General features: G+C 36.8%; 1 protein-coding gene across 1 annotated transcript in view; it reads left to right on the forward strand.

Annotated features, from left to right (window-relative positions):
- The window catches only part of LOC134649673 (tachykinin-like peptides receptor 86C), a 90,790-nt gene that overhangs the window by 55,622 nt on the left and 8,181 nt on the right, over positions 1-26,987 (forward strand). Inside the window, exons 5-8 of the mRNA XM_063504512.1 lie at positions 8,270-8,347; positions 15,434-15,584; positions 21,174-21,370; positions 26,812-26,949. Coding sequence (XP_063360582.1) covers positions 8,270-8,347; positions 15,434-15,584; positions 21,174-21,370; positions 26,812-26,949 — 564 coding nt within the window. The remainder of the gene's footprint in view (positions 1-8,269; positions 8,348-15,433; positions 15,585-21,173; positions 21,371-26,811; positions 26,950-26,987) is intronic.

Here is a 26,987-nt window from a genome sequence, read left to right on the forward strand (position 1 = left end):
CGGCAACGCGGAAGTTTCACAATTTTGAGAGAATTCAAAGACTCAAAGCAAGTAATTTACCTACTGTAGAAGAAATTGCTAAAATTACAGGTACATACTTTAAGGGTTCTTTAGCTTCGCTGTAAGTATTTTATGCTTAAAAACTTTTCAGGTTTCATGACAGACAAATATTACTTGTGTGTCGACAAGACAGTGTATGTATTTAACTGTACATAATTAGACATTAAAACACTCGTGCGATCCTTTTATGAAACTCAGTTTGTTCGTTTCATAAACCCACGTACACTCGTATTTTTAATTACTTTCATTATGTAGCAGTCACATAAACTAGGGGAGCGGGGGGCTTGTTGTAACAGTTTTAGGAAAAAGGCCTGTATTGTCTATAATATGTATAATTTTATGATTCTGAGTATGAGGGTTTGTAAAGTATTTATCTAAGCACTAATTCCGATCACAAAATAATTTTAAATTTTTTCGCATCTTTTACACCAGACACTTTTTGAAAAACTGGGAGTTGTTACAACTTACCCCGTATTTTTTTTTCAATACCTAGTCGAAACACAGCTCGTATGCATATCCACTCGCTTCGATGTCTGGCGGGGCAATGGCGGTGTTTACGTTATTCCTCGAGTTATAAGAAAGTCAATCGGCAAAAAAAAGTTTTTAATTCCCCGTCAAAATTGAGCGTTACTACTTACCCCTGTTACATTAAGCCCCCGGCTCCCCTACTTATAAAAACCATTATAAATAGTATAGCCTATCCCGAAACCAAGTTTAATTCGAGTCTGTAGGTGTGAAAAGTACAATGAAGCATGTTTGTGTTGTGCACAAATAAAACCAGCAAAGTCAGACTATTTCAATCTGCACGGCAATCTTTTTTTTTTAATTATACCACCATTGAAACTCTTCGTTCGCTTTTGTATTTCACTCGCGGGCACCTAGAATACTAAGCATTATATGCATACCATTTCTATATTATATTTAATTGACGAAGGAATATACTTTAAAAAACTCGGAGATTTCTTAAATATCTGTCTGTAATTATAATTAAACAAAGATAACATACAATAATATATTTGTCCTTCAACACTTTAACTTCTGTCCTTCCATTTCATTTTAAAAATCTCTACTTAATCTTTTACTTATATCATGCTTACATCCCTGCAGTAAAACATTCTTATAAATTTCAATTGTCAGTAGTTCAACATTCTCCATTCTGCACGAGTAGGTTTATCACGAGCCAGCTTCCAGAGCTGTCTGAATGCCACAAGAGGCTAAGTTAAGAGCCAACAGGAGTGGTCATTTCTCCATACAAACGTACTCGACTGTTTCCTCCGTGGGTTTTGAAGCTAGAGCAATGATATTTTCAACACAGATTAATATTGTCAATATCTGTGTCGGACCGTTTTGCTTTTTTTGATATTTTTGTTTTTTAAGGCGCTAATAGAGCCCTTCCAAAATGGCCATAATGGCCTAATTGACTATGCCGCAATGAGAGGCGTGGTATTCAAAACTGATATCAATTAGCCAAAAAAGCAAAAAAGCAAACGGATCTTCAAAATTGGGGACATCGAGACTCATGTCGCCAGAATTCTTCGGATATAATAAGGTCCGGGACCCCACGGTCCCGGGATATAGACAAGACATACGAATAATAATAATAAATGAATAAAGAAAATAATAAATAATAATTTCAGCTTATATACGTCCCACTGCTGGGCACAGGCCTCCACTCATGCGCGAGGGGGCTTGGGCTATAGTCCCCACGCTGGCCCAATGCGAATTGGGGACTTCACATACACATTTGAATTCCTTCGCAGATATATGGTAGGTTTCCTCACGATGTTTTCCTTCACCGAAAAGCTAGTGGTAAATATCAAATGATATTTCGTACATAAGTTCCGAAAAACTCATTGGTACGAGCCAGGATTTGAACCCGCGACCTCCGGATTGAAAAGTCGGTCGTCATATCCACTCGGCTACCACAGCTTACCCCTTAAGGAATAGGCTATTTTTTGTAGAAACTCGTATACTTTTGGTGACATAACTTGATTATATTAATTTTATTCTTACGAGTATAATTCCGTATTATGTTAATGTGATTAGTTTTATTCATTACTCACATGAATCACATATTACCTAACTCGCAGCGTGATCAAAGAAAGGAGCATTAATTCTGACGTAGGTGCGATTGTAGGTGTAGCCCTGATTATACTACGTAATTAATGCTGTAGTACCTCGTAAAGGTATTTTCTTCTGCTCATTTCCTTAACGGGTACGAAAATAACCGACCTGTTGTTAAAACACCCCTGGTTCCGTATTCAGTGGGAAGCAATTCCAAAATACATAATACCAAATTAGCAATTCATACCGCTGAGAATGTTTTACACGTTAGCTCATGCAACAGTACACAATACCTACACGATCCACTTCCATCGACCATATTTTACAATCGAGTTTTCATAATATAAAATATAAACAAATAAACGTTTTGGACTGTCTTATACACACCTAATATAGGTGGGGTAAGACAATAGATGCATGGACAAGAGAAACACTATAACGGAAAAAAACTTGAATATAAAAAGTCGAATGGTATATCGGAATGCGATTCGTGGTAAAATTTATTCGAGTAGGTACTTATCTATCAAAGATTAGCGCCTTTTCAGACACGAATATTTTAGAGACAAGTGAGAACTCGTATCAGCGTATTTCTTACATTTATATATGGAATTTAATCTGCCCAATATAATGAAATGTATTTTTTTTTTAATTTTAATTTTTTGATCTCAGTTTTGTATACCTTGTCGTCGCACCTCTAACCTGGGATACAAGTTTTAAATCATTTTAAATATAAATAAATAAATAAATATTAATGGACATTTTTACACAAATTGACTAAGCCCCACGGTAAGCTCAAGAAGGCTTGTGTTGTGGGTACTCAGACAACGATAGATATAATATACAAATACTTAAATACATAGAAAACAACCATGACTCAGGAACAAATATCTGTGGTCATCACACAAATAAATGCCCTCACTTTACTAAAAATCTGTAATATGGAACTAACACCACCAATCACTATGCTAATAAATCAATCTTTCGCTGAGGGAACGTTCCCAGACGATCTAAAAATAGCTGTAGTCAAACCGTTGTTTAAGAAAGGCGATGATACAGACCCTTGTAACTACCGACCCATTGCTTTATTATCATCTTTGTCGAAAATATACGAAAAAACTATGTGTGATAGGTTGTATAATTTTTTAGAAACTAAGAATGTGCTTCATGCAAATCAGTATTGATTTAGAAAAGACCGATCTACAGCACTTGCTGTGACTAACTACATACAGAATGCTGTTACAATACTAGATAGGAAAAAACACGCCGTTGGCCTTCTATTAGACTTAAGTAAAGCATTAGTGTCCGACCGAAACATGTTTTTTTGCCGAAACCGAAACCGAAACCGAATGTTCGGCTTTGGCTCTAGTTTCGGCCGAAACCGAAACCGAAACCGAAACTAATGAAGATTTGTTAAAATCGTTGAAAAGATGTGTTAAAACCGCTTTTAAACTCATATTAAGGGGCTGTCAACACCCAATGTCCTTGAAATTGATGTTACTTAAGGGGCTCCGCCACGCCAATGACCTTCGATCTGAATCCCTTAGTTTTCTTATGTTTTTTTGTAGCTTATCATATTAACAACAACGGCTTTAAGCAATATAGTATTCCATATTTACTTCAAAGTTCATTGTCTTCGAAATATTTGGCTTCAAAGTTGAACAATTTAAGGCCAAAAAACTGGTTTTCTGGCCATAACTTTTCTGTTAACCCGTGGAGCGCCCAGAACCAAGAATAGTATGGAGTTACAATCACACGTCACACGTGTCTTGGTAGGGCGCTCCACGGGTTAATTCGTTTAAAATTAAAACCCTAGACACGTTTTACGACACGTCAAAGACGAACCCAAATATGTAGATTTCGTATAAGTAATATTTTTCACAGCAATCTAGATACGAAAAAAGTGTTCTTTTAGAATCTGTAGTGCAAAAGTAGAAGATACGATTCAAAACTTGTCAAAAATCGATGAAAACCGCAGGTAGCCCCTTTTAAGAAAAACTATTTGATTTTGTAAAGCATATATTTAAACCTACATATGTTAATATTTATTATATTTTAAGACCGTGGCCGCACTCGATACATGATTGAACGACATCGGCTCGATAGAAAATGATTGCAAAGATTGGTCTTAAAATCACCATTGGTTCTAATGTCTTTATTTCTTGACTTATGTGTCTGAAATTAAAATCAATTTGTCAAAACATTTACTTATACCTAAACCGCTAACGCTAAATTTAATTACACAAATAATCCACATTTATTTTTATTTCAATAGTTTTCTTAGTATTCCCTTGAGCGCTGGTGGCCTAGCGGTGAGTAAGAGCGTGCGACTTTCAAATCTTTCAATCCAAAGGTCGCAGGTACAAACACTACAAACCCAGGCGCGTACCAATGAGTTTTTCGGAACTTATACTGTACGAAATATCATTTGATATTTACCATTGAGGAAGCCGGACTAGCCCGATAAAGCCTAGTTTACCCTCTGGATTGGGGGGTCAGTCTGATGGCAGCCGCTTTCGTAAAAACTATTAGTGCCGACGCCAATTCTTTGGATTATTTGTCAAGTGGACCCCATGCTCCCATGAGCCGTGGCCAAAATGCTGGGATAACGCGAGGAAGATGATGAGTTTTCTTATTATTCCGTTGCTCAGGCCCAGTAACATGCGACATCGACAGTGCTATCACATTTACTACGATACAATTAGACAGTGTGCGCGTTTTAGGTATTGACAGCCTCTTAAGGCTGCGTCGACCGTTCAGTGGCCCCATCATTAGTGGAATTGTGTTTAATAATAAACCGATTAATTTCTGTATACATAATCAGTATATGTACCTATTAATATTGTTGTCCTACTTGTTCCACAACTTTTGGTCTTTGTCACATAGTTTAGTTTCATAGAACGAAGTACCATTGCGTATGTTTCGGCCCGGCCGAAAGGTTCGGCCGTTTTTGTCCGAAACCGAAACTACGGCCGAAACATGATTTTTTGGCCGAAACTGGCCGAAACCGAAACCGAAACCGAACCTTCGGTCGGACACTATAAAGCATACGATAGAGTATCACACAAAATTCTACTTAAAAAACTTTATTCTTCAGGGATAAGAGGCGTAGTCCACGATTGGTTTAGATCCTACCTGCAAAACCGTATTCAATATGTGCAAATTAAATATCATAATCCAAACACAAATGAAATCACTGAAACACTTTCGGACAAGCGACATCTACTAGGGTCTATACCACAAGGTAGTGTGTTGGGATGTGTGCTATTCTTGATAAATATAAACGGCCTTCCAAATTTAGTTAATATACACAACACCTTATTTGCAGATGACATTTCGTTACTGTTTGAAATTGATAAAGGCGAAAGTCATAACGATACAATAAAAAAATGTCTTCATGAAATCAATAACTGGCTAGAAGTTCAAAATCTCGAAATCAATCTTAACAAAACCAAATTAATTCAATTCCATCACGGACTTAACAAACCATTAGAACTTAATATTATAATAAATAGCATCAAAATTGAGGAAGTGGATACTTTTAACATGCTAGGAATATGCCTTGACAGTAACATAAACTGGAAAAAACATATAGAAATAACTAAAACCAAAATCTCTAGCTTCCTATATGCACTGTATAACCTACGTAGGACAACCGACTTAAATACTGCGCTGTCGGCCTATCATGCATTAGCGCACTCGCGGCTAAGTTATGGAATCATGCTGTGGGGCAACAGCACAGATGCCGAGGATTTATTTATTATGCAAAAAAAATGTGTCCGAATAATGGTTGGTATTCAATGCCCCGAAAGCAGCAGACCCTATTTTGAGAAACACAGGATACTGCCATTGCCATGCCAGTATATCCTATCATTAGCCATATATGCATGGAAGTATAAATATTTATTTAAGGAAACAAATAGTGCTAGGAGAAAATATCAGCTTGTTATCCCCCCTTCCAAAACAAAAACGCTGTCGAATAGCCCACAATATACAGTAATTCGGGTATACAATAAACTGCCAAACAACATCAAATCGCATAATAAATATGAATTATTTTATAAGGCAATCAAGAAATTTTTATTACAAAAATGCTATTACACCTTAAGTGAATTTTTTAATGATATTTCGGAATAAATTGAATTTAATAATAACAATGTAAAAATGTAAAATATCTTATTTGGATTATTCTATTATTATTGTATTCTATTATAAATAAATATTAATCTATTACAATTTAGCGGGTGAATAATGTACATAGCTGTAAAGATAAAATTTAGATTAAGTATTATTTAAATAAAAGGTTGCTATGCCCTAACGGGTGCATGTTGTAACCTAAGATATATAATATAAGACCTACTGTAAACACATGTATGCAATAAATGATATGAATATGAATATGAATACTGGGATTCGAACCCAGGACCGCGGCTTCACAGGCAGGGTCACTACCCACTAGGCCAGACCGGTCGTCATATTTTGAACGCATTTCATTTATTTCACTATACATTACATAATAGTTTTTGCTGAATCAAGTGTTATAGGTAAACCAGAACTTTGGGAGTATTGTCAAGAGGGCGCTCGTTTTGAATTTTATATAGCAACAATTTGTATAGTGGGGACAATGGAAATTGGCAGATGATTTTTGTTTTATTCCGACAACTTTAATAAGTGCGAAGTTTGATATTTGGATATTTCTTCGGTTTTTACGCTTAAATGGCTGACTCGATTTAGATAAAATGAATAGCGTAAAGTCAATAAGTAACGCAAGAGTTATAAGTAAGAATTTATATAGATAATTTTTCTTTTTTTGTTTTCTTTTTTTTAGGTTTGGTCGTTTAATTACGCCCTTACGCCCTTCGCTAGCAATCCGTGATACCGATGCATGCGATACACCTAATACACAAATCAAATTATTACAAGACATCAACCAAATCGTGACGACCTGACTATAGTGACATTTGTCCATAAGTTTGAAACTTACCCGTCAATTCAGATGCTAATTTCGTTATGTTTTCTAATGGAAGAAATTTCCCGCACGTTTTTTTTTCAATAAATAACTATATACACTATTTACAACTTTTTTCTCTGTAAAATCTAAAACTTTCGGCATGATTATTGCAGTCTAATAATAATTCACACGAAACTAGACAAAGCAATGTTTACATTGTCAATATTGACAACTATCACAGAGGGTAGATGTTGTCTATTATTAAAATTGTTGCCATTGCTAGAAATTAGTTCCAACAAATTTCCGTAACATGGCGCACCCTCAATAGATCCTGGTTCACCTATAATAATGTTCAGGGCATTGGTAGGTAGTTTTTTTATACTTTATTAGACGTCTAACGGGAGCTCAATAAAAGGCAAAATTACTCACTGATGACAGTGATGACCATCATTAATGATATGATTCTCATCATGGCTTTCGGCATTGATGGCCGACAAAGCCTGTGCCCGGATTTATTAGTATGATTATCGATGTTCCTAGGTGCTGTGAACGCTATTTTCTCGGAACATTCTATTAGGGTAAATGTGGGATAGATGTCATAGGCGGATAGATGCCCGCACATAGCGACTTGTGCGAATTCAACACTTGCAATTCATTTATTATTTGTAAGCTTACTCCTTTCCTCCCTCTGGTTAATGACGAACACTTCGCTAAAATGGACGTATTGTGATTTATTGCGAAAAACTATTTTACGCCGCGACAGATTAGGGTAAATGTGGGATAGTTGCCATACTTTTTGAAAAAGGTGAATAAAATACAGAAGGTAAACATTTAAAAATCTTATGACACAGTGTTAGTTTGTATACTCATTAATAAACAATATTTTTAAGGTAGCTTGATATTATTTGTTTTATTTGTATACTATTCCACGAGTCAAAATATCATCGCGGCATCTAACCCATACAGTTGGCATCCATCCCCGTCCGAAGGACCTTTTTATTTTGTTTATAACTAAAACAAATAATATCAGGCTATCTTGAAAATATTGTTTATTAATGAGTATACAAACTAACACTGTGTTATAAGATTTTTAAAAGTTTATCTTCTGTATTTTATTCACCTTTTTCAAAAAGTATGGCAACTATCCCACATTTACCCTAGTACGTCAGGATTATAATTTCTACACATTGTTGGCAGGTCGAAAGGCACACTCAAGACGGCATGCTTGCTTGCTTGGCCGGACGGGCTGCCAGACGTATCATACATGGATTTTGTGTAAGTATAATAATTTTGTTTTTTAAAATTTCACTTTAGTATTTACGGAATAGCTACCTAGCTAGCTACTATTTGATCTACTGTTGGAATTTTTACAAGCTTTTATTTACTTTCACCTGACCATATTGTCTGTCTGTAATCAAATATTGCAAGTTTTTGATCCACTTCCCGGTTTCCGATTGAGCTGAAGTTTTGCATACACATGTAAGTGGGGTGACAATGCAATATTATGGTACCATCGAGCTGATCTGATGATGGAGACAGGAGGTGGGCATAGGAACTCTGTGATGAAACAACGCAACGTAATTGTGTTAGGGGTTTTTAGAATTGTCTTGATGAGTATTAGTTGTCTGTCGTAAGAAAAGTACAGTCAGCTATAAAAGCTTGTACCAAAAATGAAATTTTTGCCAAAAACTTATTTAAATTTTTACTTTAGTATTTACGGAATCGCTACCTAGCTAGCTACTATTTGATCAACTGTTGGAATTTTATATTTCTCGATTCCGACAGGTATATACTAATCAATAACAAATGTGCATCGTTTATTAAAATCGGTTGCAAATTGGATGCGCGACGCTAGTGCTGCTAAAAACGAAACCGATTGCAAACACCTTGAGGCCAAAAATGAGATAAGTAATAAAATAAAATATGTAATCCTTTTTTCTCCAGGATTTTGTGTCTGTCGAGTAGGTACCTATATAGGTGGATGCATCTATTAACATTAATTTGATAATTAATTTCATTTATAATGTATCTAGTTCAAGTTTTTAACTAGCGACATCACTAAGTTTGTTTGGCTGAAAAGCGAATCTAATTCGAAAATAATTACAAATAAGGTGTACTTGTGGAAATAAGCATTATGGATTTCAGACTTTATAAATTCAAATTCAAATTCAAAGAGCCAAACCTCAAACGGTTTCGGGCACTCTCTGAAATACATTTTCCAATTTTCATGCAGCCTTCATTTGCAATCAACAGAAATATAAACAAACCTGGGATATACTCGTATGTCCCAAAACAAATTAAACACAATTATTCTTACCCGGAGGCCGATTCAGTTTGAAATATGTGTTACAGATTTGATCTTCTTTGACGATCGTCACTAGGCAGGCACTTATAAGTGCACGTGAGATAATGACATGACTTCAATTGAATTTCACGTACAGCATAAGCATGAGCGATCGATCTTGTCAAAACAAGATCAAAACAATATCAAATTGTTACATCTGAATCGGCCTCCAACCGTCCAATTCCAGCGTGAATAGGTAACAAGCTGCTTATTATTTATAAAATTGTCCGAATGTTTCGCTTCTGATGACCAATACAAGCATCATATTTGACCGACCGACAAATCCTCACATTAGATAGAAATGTCTCGTATGTGTTTGAGTTTACGATAAAAAATAACTTTTCTACTTTATTCTTTGTGAATTAGATCTGTGCAGTACCTACCTACCTTACACTCCTCTGCTCAGTCACAAATAAAATAAATAAGCATTACTCATGATTATCATGAGTACCTAATGCTGTAGAAATTATGTTGTCTACTTAGGCGTCATTTAATTAATCCTCCACAAGACCTATCTTGGACGTAATTAAAACGTGACTGATGGGTCTAATCGCTATATTGTTTGCTCAAAGGTCACTGAAAACAAATGTCACATTTATCTAGACGGACTGGTAAACATAGTGTTTGACACATATGTTTAATATAAAAAAATGGTATTATAAACTATCTCTATATAATATTATTCTCTCAGTTCTATATAAATAATACACATACAATACTAGGGAACTTGAAAAGTGCGCCACTAGAGCGTAAAATACGCAAACTTAAAAGTCGAGATCTGAGGGCCTACCGCGAACCACGTTCGACGTGTTGGCTCTCTGTCGCACTTGTAAATTCGTACGTAAGTGTGACAGGGAGACAACACGTCGAACGTGGTTCGCGGTAGGCCCTCTGCACTCTAAATAATTCAACCACGTGTGTCACCGTAAACATCAAAACTCGATGCTTTTATTTGTGTGACGGTTCATTAACGCAATATTGTCACCAGGGAAACAAAGAGGTATTTGAAAATGATGAGTGTTTATTAAAGGTACGTGAGATAAAAGCTTTGTGAGAACAAAGTAATCTCAGTATCTTATAAATTACGTTTTCTTGTCATGGATCCAAAGGTACTTTTACATATATTTTGATGTAACCTGGAAATACGATTTTAGAAAAAATATACGACTTTATTTGAGTTTGAATACACAAAAAATCATTAAAAATTCAAATGACTAGTATTTCAAATAATATACTAATATAATTATTAGTATATTGAAATATAATTTGGGATACTTTGATGTTAAATAGAAATGTAAAAATAAGTATGCGTTACCACGGATCTTTATCTGAATCCCTAAAGTCTTTTCTCCTATCTTTGCATTCCCTAATGTTGTTTGTCATAATGATCAGCGGTCCTAACACTAAAAACCCTAATTTTGGTTTCCCTAATTATGATGACTTATCCTAATGTTATTAAGCATATTTTCTTTTTTGCGAGGGTCGCAGTTCTAACCCTAACCTAACCCACTTTTGTGGCAGCAAGTTCTAAAACCTAACCATTTTTCAACTTACATTATGGAAAATAATCGTTATGACAATTGATCGTTAGGGCATGTGCCCATTAGGACAAACCAGTTAGGGCAAGTGACTTTAGGACAAACGTTGTTAGGGATTCAGAATGACACCCGTTACCACAGAATATGTATGTATCGAAAATGTTTCTACATAAACTCTCAGTTCAAATATTTATAACTAACTATAGTAGAGTATTTATAAGTTTTAATTGACGATATTTAACGGTTTCCTATCTATTCAATTACGTTAAAATAAATGTCAGGTCGAACATGCCGTATTAATATTACTTACCTTGTTATACATGTTAGCCATTTTGCAAATTCATAATCAGACGATCGCTCAGCGCTGGCAACGTTCCAGGCAGAATGCGGTACCTCAAGCCCCACACGTAACTTGAGCTTCATAAAGCTGAATAACGTTACTAAATACTCTGCACATAATACATTTCGTTACTATGACGGCAGGATGTATGCACGACATGGCCGAGAAAGCTTTGAATAACGAAAACAAAACAACTGGTGAGGTTAATCGACGAGAAAGTTCTTAGCAGACCCAGAATTAATTACTATTAAGTAACTAAGCTATATTGTAAATAATTAAGGTAAGGTAAACTTGTATTAAGTTAAACTAGTTAAGTGTTTACGGTGACATAAGCAACTTTGTATACGAAGTCAAACTAATTATGCTCATGATGTATTTCTTAATGTCACCCTCGCCACTCGCATTTTTTGTCTCTCTTGAAACAACTTGTTATTGCTGCATAAAATACTATTGCGTAATAGAAAGTTAGAAGAAAAGGTAATTACCATGATTTTCTTTTTAGTTCAAAGTCATTTTTAGATCCTTGGTAATTGAAGTTTTTCTATTGTTAACGTAGCTTCTTTTGTAAAAGGAAAATTAAGTATTATTTTAAAATCACAATTAAAACATAGTTATTTGTTTTTTGTCCAAAGTTGTTGTTTAATCGCTCGTGCTAATATTGATACCCGAGCAAGCGAAAGATGCCAAAATTGCACCACCAGCGTTGCGAGGGTTTCAAAGCACGAGGGTTAAACAAAATTTGCCCCCGAGTGAAACACAAAATTTTTCACCACACCAACTCGAAGCAAATATTAAATGTAAAATATCAAACAAAGTGCAACTTTGCTATCAGTTTTTGAAGTGCAAAGTAAGCCTTTCCGAGCTGGTGTGGTGAAAAAATTATTATCTTAGGCAGATATGTCAGCTCCAAGTCTTGTTTCTATTTTATATTAAAAAAATATTTTGTTGCTTACTCACATGAAAATGAAAACTATATAGACAAAAAACAACAATTTTCAAGCAGGTAATTTCAACAAATATTAAGGAATGAATGAAATATACTCGAGAACAATGAGAACACAGTGTAACAAACGAGTAGGCGCTGAATCATTCTACGGGGTCATCCCTTGGGTACCTTTGAGTATAAAATATATTGTGCTCCTTTTTATCTTATCTTATCTTATCTTATCTTATCTTATCTTATTATCTCGTCTAATACAGATTTTTATGCGTTACATATTTAAAATATGTCTACTACTACTAATTTACTATGCATCTTTTGAGTCACTTTGTCCAAAAAAATATATACGTGTATTTAAATCGAAAAAGTCAAAGGAATGGGAATAGATATGGTTAATATACATTAAATTGTGTCAAAATATTTTCCACGATATCGGTATCCAGAAATAAAAATGGGGGCCTCGTTTGTATGGAATAGAGGTCGTCGACTTTCCTCTTAAGGCAATTTTAGACACCCTTCGAGTAATGTTAATAAAGTTAGAAGCCTAAACTTTAGTGATTTATTCTAAACCGTATCAAAGCAGTTCGTTCGTTCAGTCAGTTCGTTCTTTGTTTACTTTCCACGTGGTTTGACAGCGTTATATTTAACCCATAACCAACAACTCATTTAATATTCCGCAGGCAGGCCAAGGCCAGTTCAAACACTACGGCCGATACTCAGAGCCCGATTCGGATTTTGGAATAGACATCTATTTGATATTTAGTTTAATAAACCCCCTCATCCATCTCACACCTCTAACACCCCCCCACCGGCTTCAAAGCACCTCGTCGCGTATGGTCCGCCCTTAACCACTTTAGAACCGGAATTGGTAAATGTGCACACCACTGGCACAAATGGGGTTGGAGTGCCTCTCCTGCATGCGATTGTGGACACCCAGACCAGACCATTGAACACATAGTTCTGGAATATCCCCTCACAAGATACACGGGCCATGTGAATGACTTCAATACCCTGGCTGAAGATTACCTGAGTAGGGCGAAATTTTAATTTTAAGTTAGTTAAGTTAAGTTCTGTATCCAGTGACATGTAACCAAGCCATACGATAAATAAATACTTAAAATATCTTTTAGATATCACCAAGATACGATAACGATATGTTTAAACATCTTAAGATGTAACCTGTCAAATTTGACATTTGCGCGATTCTGGAGATACTTTTGAACGATTTCCACAGGATATGACTTAGAGATCCAATTCACATCTAATAGATATCTAACTTTATCTAACGTAAAAGTGACATTGGTTGCCCGAATTGCGCTGCAAAAGAGAACTAGTTGATATCTAAACTATAACGTATCTAGTACGTGTCGTCTCTTGTGAATATCTTGAAGTTCGAATATGGCAGTCAGTTGCATCGACTGGCATTTTAGCTGAATTGTTATTTTAGTTCGACCGTTTCAGCCATATAAATAAAGACAATTGAACGATGGATTGACTCAGTATGGTATTGAAATAGATTTAAAATAATAGTAGCTAAGGACAATTAATTCGTCAACAATTAAATAGATTCCATTGTATAACGAAAGTTAACCATGTTTGAACGACGGTTTCTCGTTAGGTGCACAATGGAATTCATTAAACTGTTCAGAATTGTACACTAGAGTGCAGAACATTTGGATCTCTATGTATAAATAATCAGTATTCACATTTAAATCAGGTAAACAAACAATTAACAAAGCAGAGAAACTAAGAAGACCATTTTATGCTCTTTAATTAAAACTAATTGGTCTGTACGTCAAGTACTTAATGACATTATAAAAAGATGTAACTTTCTAATTCTTTCATCTATCCATTCTATCCAAGCTTTTATTTTCATTGTGTCAAAAAATGTATATAATTATAAGAAGTGTCCCTTATACTCACCTATCCAAAAGTAGGTACTTATTAAAGTTAAAATTATCTCATTTACATTCGATGAACGTACGAGAATCCTCACGATGATGAACTGGTGACGTCAACGAAATACAGCAAGAACAGTCGGTGTATCGTTGTCAGTAGCTCAGGGTGTTCATAAGGGGTTTGTTTCAAACCTAGGCAGACCAGGAGTTAGGTACGGTTTTGATCTTGTTTTGATACGACGTTGAATATCGCTCACGCTGATTGGTGCAGGCGGAACGAAATGAAAGTCACGCGTGAGATGCGCACCAATCACCAAAACTTCGTCAAAGTCGTATCAAAACGAGATTAAAACCATAACATAATGTTATAAGGCTTTTTGTTACTTGTTTTATTACTTTTATAAAATATTTAAATCAGAATTCGTATACGGGCACACAAAGATCCAGGTGTACGACGGCGCAGAAAAGTCGATATCTAATCAAAAATATGCTGCAGAATAGTTTTCTTACAGAAACTGCATTGACCGCCGCGCCGGCCCGAAAGTCGCATCGAAGCGGGTTAGTGTACCTGTAAAGGGTACTGAAGAGCGAGCGGCTCCCAAGGAGAAGCTCCCTGTTGCCAGTGTGGATGAGAAGGATTTCACACTGGTATCAAGAAAGAAGTACGAGTAGGCGCGCACGGCACCTCGTAAGACTCAGTGTGGTACCGCCGAACCGGATAATTCTGGCTTGCGGATTGCTACACCGAGTAAGGCGCTGTAATATCGCGCTTGCATTACACCGCCACGGCTGCTGAAGTGGTGGAGTATGTACACCAGAAGACCGGTTACACGCTGAGGGTGTTCCAGCTTCGATCGCGCCACTACGTGCACTTCAACTCTTTTGTGGTGCGCGAGCCGCGACCGCTGCAGGGGACCATCGAGTGCGCCGACTTCTGGCCGAAGGGTGTCGTGTTTCTGAGGTTCCGGGGCAAACTGCCGAATCCGACACAGGAGCAGCCGATGCAACGGAGCCCCACCGTTATATCGACTAAATAACTAGTGTTTAGTTTTAAGTTTATAAAATACATATGTATGTTAGTCTGTAAGGTATTTGTAATATGGGCCTTGTTGCTTGAATTAAATTTCTAAATAAATAAATAAATTTACGCAACATTTTTACGGCTTGTTTAAACTTAGTGCTTGGACTTTAAGACGGCATCTTGGTTAAGCTAATTTATATAATGTCACAAAAAAAAATTAAATTAAAGATGATGATATTTTGTACTGCTTGTTAAAACAATGTTTTTTTTTTGTTCACAGGTACCAAGTTTTGTTCTTCGTAGTGACGTACGCAGTCCCAATGCTGGGCATGACGTTCTTCTACTCGGCGATGGGCCGCGTGCTGTGGGGCTCGCGGTCCATAGGGGAGTTAACGCAGCGGCAGATAGACTCCATCAGGTCGAAGCGGAAGGTACCATTTTAGTGACAATACATTAACCATAGCTGGACAGGCATTGTTTTAATCGGTATTTTTTCGCGTGCTTCTCCCCTTGCAATATATAGAGTGGCTGAGGCAACGGTGGATAAGGCTCCATCTGAAGGAATCGGCGAACTGACCAACTGGCTTATTGAAATTATACAAATATTACTTCCAGCGAAATCGCGTATATTGAAGTTAGTTTAATTACATCCCAAATCCTTTGATAAAGTGTACTCTGAACTAGATTTTATTATTCTAGGCGCAGAACTCACGTTTAGCTAAAGGTAGCTATTGATATGCTAAGTAGCCTGTCACATTTCCTTTCACAAGAGACTTATGTGCGAAAATTTCATAAGTTTTAAAGAAACGTGACATGAAAGAATATTTCAAATAACCCACTAACATATTCTTGCAATCTGCCTGAGAAAATCTGACGTATAAAAACATTTTTGCTACAAATCTCTTCAGTATAATTATGTTTACTGAATCGCGAAATCCTATCAATTTTTTGATCACCAACCTACTCAAAACATAAATGAGTTCGTATTGAGAGCTAAGCAATTTTAAAGTATGTATTTATAAATTCATGTTAAGTATGATCACGGTAAAGGGTAATAGATAAAATTAATGTCCGGGTAATTGACTCTTCGGGTTAACCGACCCGCAAACGTTAACTTATTTACTAGAGTATTAATAATTGCATGTTGATGTTATTAATATCTGACGTGGGTAATATAAAATTGTGTTTTGGCATTATGTTTTATCCGAAGTTAATAAATAATAAATATTATGGGACAATCTTACACATATCGACCTAGTCCCACTGTAAGCTCAATAAGGCTTGTGTTGTGGGTACTAGACGACGATATATATAATATATAGATACATATAAGTACTTTAATACATAGAAAACATCCTTAACTAAGGTACAAATATTTGTGATGAACACACAATTAAATGCCCTTACCGGCATTCGAACCCGGGACCTCCAGCTTCGTAGGCAGGGTCACTACCAACTAGGCTACGGAGGCCGTTAAAGTTATGTTGTTATATCATAGGGATGCAAGATGCATGCTAAGTCATGATAAAGAAAACATTAGCTACTACCTAATAGTAGCTTTGCAAGTAAATACACTAGAAAGGTTCCAATTTTGCCATTTTTGCGATGGGAATTCTAAAAACCAGCGTAAGGGAATATATAATAATAAAACATTTTATTAAAATACAAATTCCGTTGATAATGATTGTATTATATTGTTTAATTCACTGCTTTACTGTTTAAACATTTTTTAACATAAACACTAAACCAGCTCCAGGTTTTATATAATTAGGGCGAGCGAAGCGAGCCCTATCACTATTCGACAAACTACGCATTCTTGTGGTACACTTTACGGAAAAACTATCGCACTTATAGGTTTGAAATTTAACATAGTAATTTAAATTCATGTCTAGATGTGTTATCAAACATAAAAATATAATTTTATCAACTTAATAAAATAAAATAAAGGAATAACACTTTGTATGACTACTAGCGCCATCTGTTAGAAAAATTATGAATTAAAATTCGTGTCAATGTACTATGTGTTAACAACGATGAATACAAAAAAACCGGCCAAGTGCGAGTCGGACTCGCGCACGGAGGGTTCCGCACCATCAACAAAAAATAGAGCAAAAAAATCGTGTTTGTAGTATGGGAGCCCCCCTTAAATATTTTATTTTTAGTATTTGTTGTTATAGCGGCAACAGAGATACATCATTTGTGAAAATTTCAACAGTCTAGCTATCGCGGTTTATGAGATACAGCTTGGTGACAGACGGACGGACGGACGGACGGATGGACGGATGGACGGATGGACGGACGGACGGACGGACAGCGAAGTCTTAGTAATAGGGTCCCGTTTTTTACCTTTTGAGTACGGAACCCTAAAAAGGGTTACAATTTTGAATTCAGACCGATTTCGCTTCGCTCGGTTTGATTCCCAATTTAGCAATTAAGTTTCTCTGAATACTGGAACAATAATCTTGCTGTATATGTCGTAGTCAGATCGTATAATCCGCCGTATTACATTACGGCTAGCCGTTTTCAAAAACAGGGGCGTTTTGAAATGCGGCGGTTTAACTATTAGCCGGATTGAATGCGGCTGAATGAGAATCCGCCGGAATGTATTCGGCGCCATACGTTCTTCAACATGGCTAGCCGTAATGTAATACAGCGAGTCATTAGCCGCCGCTTTGACAGTTTTTAGTTCCCATTTTTAAGACTCGTGGCGCTGCCTGACATAACAACAACAACTATGAAAAACGCTGGGGTGTCCATCAAATCTGGAGTTCGTCGAACTGTTTCTTTTCAAAAAACATTTCCTTCGCAACTTAACTAGATGGAGCCCGGCCTCGCGGGGCTCCCATTTCTGAGCGGTTTGCCCTTCGGGCATCTGAAGCTATCTAACGAACCTAACCTACCTACCTATTGGTTTAGTGAGACGTCCGTGAAAACATTACACTTTAGGGAAAAAAGCGTAGGTAGGTAAGTAGGTTAGGTTCGTTAGGTAGCTTCAGATGCCCGAAGGGCAAACCGCCCAGAAATAGGAGCCCCGCATTTTTATAATCTAAATAGTAGATACGATGCGGCTACACGTAGGCCGCCTTATTGAAGAACGTATCGCAATGACAATCCGGCTAATCGTCGAACCGCCGCATTTCAAAACGCTCCTGTTTTTGAAAACGGCTAGCCGTAATGTAATACGGCGGATTATACGATCGGACTACGACATATTCACTGCGGAGGTCAATTTACTCGTATGTTCTGTTCTTTGACGCCGATGAACTGATCAGTCATGTTGTAATTCGACACGTCTTGATGAGCACTTGGGAGAGCAGTACGATAGAGCTGATGCTGATCCATGGCTGTACCTAGCGGAACTCAGGTTTGGTGCAACATAGACACACACTGGGTTGGACATTCGACTCGTCATGATAATAATTTGGTAGAGCAGTACCCAAGATAGCTGATGCTGAACACTGGCAGTACCTAGTGGAGCTCGGGTTTAATACAACATATGCACACGCTGTTTTGGTCATCGGACTCGTCTTGATGAGCACTTAGGAGAGTAGTACCCAAGATAGAGCTGATGCTGAACCCTGGCTGTACCTAGTGGAACTCAGGTTTGGTGCAACACAGGCAAACGCTGTTTTAGACATCCGACACGTCTTGATGAGCATTTGGGAGAGCAGTACCCAAGATAGAGCTGATGAGCTGATGTTAAACCCTGGCTGTACCTACTGGAACTGAGGTTTGGTGCAACATAGATACACGCTGTTTTGGACATCCGACTCGTCAGAATGAGCACTTGGGAGAGCAATACCCAAGATAGAGCTGATGCTGAACCCTGGCAGTACCTATTGGAAGTCAGGTTTGGTGCAACATAGGCAAACGCTGTTTTGGTCATCCGACTCGTTTTTTTTTGAGCACTTGGGAGATACCCAAAATAGAGCTGTAGCTGAACCCTGGCAGTATTTAGTGGAACTCAGGTTTGCAATATAGACACACAATGTTTAGGACATCCGACTCGTCTTGATGAGCACTTAGGAGAGTAGTACCCAAGATAGAGCTGATGCTGAACCCTGGCAGTACCTAGTGGAACTCGGGTTTGGTGCAACATAGACACCGCTGTTTTGGACATCCGACTCGTCATGATGATCACTTGGTAGAGTAGTACCCAAGGTAGCTGATGCTGAACTCTGGCAGTAGGTACCTAGTAGAGCTCGGGTTTTATACAATATAGGCTCACTCTGTTTTGGTCAATCGACTCGTCTTTTTGAGCACTTAGGAGATACTCACGATATAGCTGTAGCTGAACCCTGGCAGTATTTAATGGAACTCACGTTTGTTGCAACATAGGCACACGCTGTTTTGGTCATCTCACTCTCGTCTTGATGAGCACTTAAGAGAGCAAATTATACATAAGTTTATGTGCGGAGCAGCATGATAACCGCCAGTAGGTGTCCAGACGGGATAGTTTTACGCTCAATTGTGTGGTGTGGACGCATAAATAAATTCAAGGACATTGGCTCGCTGACCCAACATTGCGAGAAAAGAAAAGCCAGTTGGCTTCCTTACAAGAAGTACTGGGCGACCGTGTAGGATGTAATAAGGGCTTATGAAATTGTATATTACGTGTGAATGATATTGGCAATTTGATTTTGTCGTCTGGACACGTTTTTAATGGACAAAGTAAAAGTTGTATCAGACAGGCGTACCGGACAGCGACCGAGGGCCAATTAGTAGGTATATTTCTTTCTTGCTCTCACTTATAGCTGCGTCCTTAACGGACTTATTACTTACCCACTCGATTGAACATGGAACAAGCCTCGGACTGGATCAAAGTCGCGGTCCGGTACGTTTAGGTAGAAAAACTCCGCGAGCCCTTACAAAGCTCTGCTTTTTGCTAGTAAAATTTATTATATTCATATGTTTAATTACAACATAATCTTTCAAACGCAAAACATTAGTGTATTTTTCTTTTAATCCTATTCATGATTCTAAGCAAATCTCAGGGAATTTCTCTATCTCTCTATCAAACTTAAATATCAAAATTAGAAATAGGGACAAACCATCAAGTTTCTAGATAACGCTATTCGGATCTAATCAATATATATTATAAAAGAAAGTGTACAATGTGCGTGCCGCTAAAACTCAGAAATGAGCCCCGATACGATTGAGAAAGTTATATGGTGAGGTAGCCCTCTATCTCCCGTCCATGAAAAAGTTTCCCGTTTTTACCTGAAGCGTGTGCTTTTGAAGATATAAGGGCTGAAAGTTTAGCGCAGACCCAGTCCCAGAAGCAGTCATATTGTTATTGAATATTGAACCTTAACTTAATAGACGAAAGTTCAGAATTGAACGTGAAATATATACCTTCAAAAATTTGTACCTGGTGAGGTGTCTCGGGTCTCGGAGGCTAAACATTTCTAGAACAGTCCAGAACATTCGGGAGAATTCGAGAGCATTCCACAGCATTTCAGAATATTCTGGAATGTTTTCAAATGTTCGAGAACATCCTAGATCATTGTGGAACATTCCAGAACACTTTCGATTGTTCTGGAATATTCTGGACCATTTGAAGCCTTTTTTTATAGGGTCCGAGCGGAGCTACATATTGGTAGGGGTATATAAAGCAAGATTCGTCGTGAAGTTCGAATGTTCGAGAACATCCCAGAATATTCGGGAATTTATAGCCTTTTTTTGTATTTCCATGAAGAAGATTCCCGTTTTTACCCGAAGGGCGGTGCTTTTGAAGATATAAGGGTAGATAATTTCGCCCTCTAGACATTTCTAGAACAGAGCATTTGAGAGCATTCCACAACATTTTAGAACATTCTGGAGTGTTGTCGAATGTTCGAGAACATCCCAGATCATTATGGAATATTCCAGAACACTCTCGAATGTTGTGAACTCTGCAATATAAATATTCGATTGCCATTCGATTTTTACAACTACCACACAATCACATGTCTACTCTCTGAGCGAAGCCGGGTACCTCAGCTAGTATTTTATAAATTAACACGCGAACTTCTTTCCAGGTTGTGAAGATGTTTATATTAGTGATAGTGATCTTCGGTATCTGCTGGTTGCCGTACCAGTCGTACTTCATCTACACGCACTTCAACCCATCGATCTTATACAAGAAATACGTGCAGCACGTCTATCTGGGCTTCTACTGGCTAGCCATGGCCAACGCCATGGTCAACCCGATCATCTACTATTGGATGAACGCGAAGTAAGTGACAGGATATTTGTAAACTTAGTACTTGGAACTACTAGGTTTTAACTAATATCGGATCGTGTCACTTGAGTTTACACATGTCACAGAATGAATAATAGTACTAAGTAAGTACAGAAGACTCACTCTCTAACAAAACGCGTCTGTTACGATCAGCACAGATATGGCCGCTAGGTGCCGACAGCGCCACGCGCGGCTTATGGCTTTCCCCAAAATTGGGGCCGATCGGATGTACTTTTAGCTACCTGTAGCAAAGCGATGAAATCTCGGAGTGAGACACGCCTGCACATGTGTAAGTTGCGGATACTTTTCCAAAAAGTTCAAACAGTTTGCAAAAATTCAAAACATATTAAAGAAAAGTAGAAAATGTGAGGGACTTACTGAAGGCACATGAGGTTTCTGCAAACTATTATTTAATTTTACCTGACACAGTAGCTGTTAATAATTCATTCTTGTAAGTTTTATTCAACAGTCTACGTATTGGGTAGACGTTTTCACTTTAAAAATCGTATCATAAACCGCAATATTATAGTAACGGACATAATTCATATACCTTCTTAGGAAGATAAAGGTTTATCAATTTTCAGTTAAGTGTTGTTGTTAATACACACGTCATTTGCAAGAAAAAACAACCACCACCACTAGATAGGTATACTCACGAGAATTCGTCGCCTCGTCGGAGTTCTGACGAAAGTTATGTCACTCATATCTAAATCGAAAAGCCGACTGGACCATGCCAAAACCATGTCATGCCAACAGAAATTAGAAATGTATGCACAATGCTTCAGAATAAGCCAAGTATATTTTTATCTGAATATATGTATTATGCTTCGATCAACACGGGCTTCCGACACGTGTATTATGTTTCACCATACACAAGCATATACCGAAAAGAAAATACATTTAGACAAATGTATTCACATTATCATTTGACCTCAATAAAGAAGATGTGTATGCTCGACCGTATATATTTAGTACAGGAAGGGTGTTGCTTATCTTACGCACTTCGCTTAGTTTGTTCGTATTTGGTTTCATTCAGAATATAGGACAAGTCAATCAAATCATATAACTCATGTTATATCTATGATTTAAAATCATAAAATCACCATTTTAAAAGTATGGTTAGTAGTGCTAGCGAAACAATTGAAATCCAATATATCATAATAAAATTATTTGCATGCGAATTTGGAAATCATGTTGCAAGTGTTGCAACATTAGTCGCAGTGTATCTCACTCGTGCCAATATGTTCTAATGCCGCTTAAATATACGTATTTCTGTTTACGTTTTCGAAGAGTTAGGTAATACATCGCCTAATAATGGGTCAATCAACTATTTCTTGTTGTTATTCTGTCCCATCAGCGAGGAGACAATAGTAGCATAGATTGTTAGAAGAACTGCTGTACCATGTTCTACTAACATGCTCAGTAGATGTCCCGTTATGAAAAGGTCTTATAACTACCATATAATGCAAGTTTGGTTCATTTAAATACGAAATACCTAGAATTTTAAGAGTGACTCAGGAGACCGTAACCATAGCAACGTGTGACAAGAAAAAGTTGATTAACCCTAATAATATATTGTAGTTGCTTGCTACGAAGCCTGACGACGTAGCAGCTGATAAGCGGGAGGCGTAGCGTAGCTCATTCGTTTACTCGATTGACTTCTAAATGGATTGTCGGATAATGTGTAGAAGCCGTAGAAGAAGGCCTATTCGAACTTTTAAATCGCTCGTACTCGCATATGAGTGCAAGCGAGATGTAGCTATATTAATGTAATTTACGTAGGTAGCCTGATCGAATATGTCAATGTTAAAAGTGGTTGTAGCCGTACTGTTCCTAATAGTGTTCGTCTAAATCTAAATTTCTTGCTGCTTAGCAAACATTTAAATTTTCATCCCTAGCCCGTTCGACACACATTAAATTTAGTCGTTCATGAAGTTTAACTTAATTTTGTACAAAGTGCTTTTCTGATCGGATTATGTTTACCTTTCTAGAAAATTGCGTTTAACTATATTTAAGCAGTTTACAAATTCATTTTATCTTACGAGATTAAATATTTAAACTAAACTTTGACTACCTAATTTATTAATAATATCTTTGAATATTATTAAAACCTTTATTCTTGTAACCCTTTAAACGCAATGAACTATTATCTAACTGGTGTCACGACTGTCATGAGTCATGAGTGTACTTGTTAGCAGTACTACTAGTTGTAAACAGAAACAGCGACCAATATAAAAAAAAATTGAACCACAGTAATGTTACGTCACGTTCGTAATCTATATATATAAATGCAAATGTCCTGACTGACTGACTGACTGACTGACTGACTGACTGACTGACTGATTCATCAACGCAGAGCCGAAACTACAAAAGCTAGAAAGTTGAAATTTGCACACTAGGTTGCATTTGTAAAGTGTACAAGAGATAAGAAGCGATTTTGAAAAATTCAACCCCTAAGGGGGTTAAAAAGGGGATGAAAGGTTGTATAGGGTTCAAGTTTTAGTTTAAGCTAGGAATTTGAAACTTTGTGAAAATGTATTATATTAAAAAACAAGAAAACTCATTTCAGCGTTTTCGAAAATTCATCCCCCAAGGTGGTGAAAAAGGGGTTGAAAGTTTGTATGGAGATCAAATATTTTTGAGAGTGTGTGACTTTAAACTTTGTATATGGGTATATTATTATAAGACAGGAAAAGTAATTTCAGCGTTTTTGAAAATTCATCCCCTAACAGGGTTAAAAAGGGGTTGAAAGTTTGAATCCATTACAAATGCTTTGAAACTTCTTAGAAAGACATAATAGCCGATTACAACAAAAAGTAATTGCGACGTTTTAGGAAATTCAACCCCTAAGGGGGTAAAAAAGGGGATGAAACTTTGTCTTGGGGTGCAAATTTTATTTTAAGCTAGGACCTTGAAACTTTGCAAAAAGGTATTAAATTAAAAAACAAGAAAACTAATTTCAGCGTTTTTAAAAATTCATCCCCCGAGGTGGTGAAAAAGGGGTTGAAAGTTTGTACGGAGATCAAATATTATTGAGAGTGCGGGACTTGAGTCTTTGTATAAAGCCATATTATTGAAACTCAAGAAAAGTGATTTCAGCGTTTTTCAAAATTCATCCCTTAAAAGGGTTAAAAAGGGGATGAAAGGTTGTATGGGGTTCAAGATTTATTTTAAGCTAGGAATTTGAAACTTTGTAAAAATGTATTATATTAAAAAAATAAGAAAACTAATTTCAGCGTTTTCGAAAATTCATTCCCCAAGGTGGTGAAAACGGGGTTGAAAGTTTGTATGGAGATCAAATATTTTTGTGAGTGTGTGACTTTAAACTTTGTATATGGGTATATAATTATAAGACAGGAAAAGTAATTTCAGCGTTTTTGAAAATTCATCCCCTAACAAGGTTAAAAAGGGGTTGAAAATTTGAATCCACTACAAATGCTTTGAAACTTCTTAGAAAGGCATAATAGCCGATTGCAAAAAAAGGAATTGCGACGTTTTAGGAAATTCAACCCCTGAGGGGGTAAAAAAGGGGGTGTAAATTTTATTTTAAGATAGGACCTTGAAACTTCGCAAAAAGGTATTAAATTAAAAAACAACAAAACAAATTTCAGTGTTTTTAAAAATTCATCCCCCGAGGTGGTGAAAAAGGGGTTGAAAGTTTGTACGGAGATCAAATATTTTTTAGAGTGCGGGACTTGAATCTTTATATAAAGCCATATTATTAATTCTCCAGAACGTAACAAATATAAGAGCCTCGGTAGAGAGTACCATTTTGTACCATTTGGAGTTGAAACTCTAGGTCCATGGGGTCCCAGCGCGCATAAGTTGTTCGCAGAAATCGCGAAGCGTCTGGTTGACGTAACTGGTGACCGAAGAGCTGGCGGCTACCTCGCACAACGTATCAGCATTGCGATACAGCGAGGAAATGTCGCCAGCATCCTTGGTACAATGCCTCAAGGGCCTATTTTAGATTTAAGCTAGTTTTTAATTTCTTTTAGTAATACACTGTATATATCTTGTTTGTAAATAAATAAGTTTGTATTAAAAAAAAAAAAAAAAAAAATTCTCCAGAAAAGTAATTTCAGCGTTTTCAAAAATTCATCCCTTAAAAGGGTTAAAAAGGGGTTGAAAGATTGTACAGGGTTTAAATTTTATTTTAAGCTACGAATTTGTAACTTCGTAAAAAGTTATTTCATTAAAAGATAAGAAAACTAATGTTAGCGTTTTTCAAAATTCAACATTTAAGGTGGTGAAAAGGGGGTTGAAAATTTGTATGGAGGTCAATATTTTTTGTAAGTACGGGACTTGAATCTTTGTATAATGACATATTATTAGAATACGAGAAAAGTAATTTCAGCGATTTTAAAAATGCATACCCCATAAGGGTCCAAAAGGGGTTGAAAGTTTGTATAGGGTTCAAATTTTATTTAAAGCTAGGAACTTGAAACTTCGTAAAAAGGTATTTTATTAAAAAACAAAAAAACCTATTCAGCGTTTTTAAAAATTCATCCCCGAAGGAGGTGAAAAAGAGGTTGAAAGTTTGTATGGAGATCAAATATTTTTGAGAGTGCGGGACTTAAATCTCTGTACAACGCCATAGTATTAGAACACAAGAAAACTTATTTCAGCGTTTTTAAAAATTCATCCCATAACAGGGTTAAAAAGGGGTTGAAAGATTGTATAGGTTATAATTTTATTTAAAGCTAGGAACTTGAAGCTTCGTAAAAAGGTATTTTATTAAGAGAAAAGAAAACTAATTTCAGAGTCTTTGATAATTCATCCCCCGAGGTGGTGAAGGGGGTCGAAAATTTGTATGGAACACAAATATTTATTGGAGTGCGGGACTTGAATCGTTGTATAAAGGCATATTATTACAATACAAGAAAAGTAATTTCAGCGTTTTTAAGAATTCATCCCCTAAAAGTTTAAACAGGGGTTGAGAGTTGGTAGAGGGTTCAAATTTTATTTAAAGCTAGGAACTTCAAACTTCGTAAATAGGTCGTTAGGTAGTAGGTTTTATTAAATAGTGGACTTGAAAATCTTCTGGGGGTTGAGAGAGATTATATCGAGATTATCGAGAACAATTTTATTCAGTTAGGGGCTCGAAACTTTGTAGCCAGGTTGTGAAAGACAAATCTCATGCGTTGTATAATAATTAACAAATGATTAACCGTCCCTACTGCTATCTTTTGCTGCATAATGTTCTAAGCTAATGTAGAATTTATAACCACCAATATACAAATCCACGCGTACGAAGTCGCGGGCAACAGCTAGTACATTATAAACGTTGAATCGGGTAGCGTTTTCATGTACCTATTTACACCATAACGGTATTAATAACTTTAAAAAAAGATTACACAATCATTGACTACTTGTAAAAAACAGTAAACAATTAAGTGAGTATTCGTCATTGAAAAATGTGCGTTACCCCCCAGGTTTAGGACATACTTCCGCACGGCGATGTGCGGGTGGCGCGACGCCCTGCGCCGGCGCAAGCGGCCGCTGCCCGACTCCCCACCGGACTACCTCTCACAGTCGGGCAGCCGATCCCGTTCAGGTTTTTACTCGTTAACGTAATTATTATTTAAAATGATGTCTTAGGTAACGATTT

The sequence above is a fragment of the Cydia amplana genome, chromosome 7 (genome assembly GCF_948474715.1).
Source record: "Cydia amplana chromosome 7, ilCydAmpl1.1, whole genome shotgun sequence".
NCBI classification, from domain to species: Eukaryota; Metazoa; Arthropoda; class Insecta; order Lepidoptera; family Tortricidae; genus Cydia; species Cydia amplana.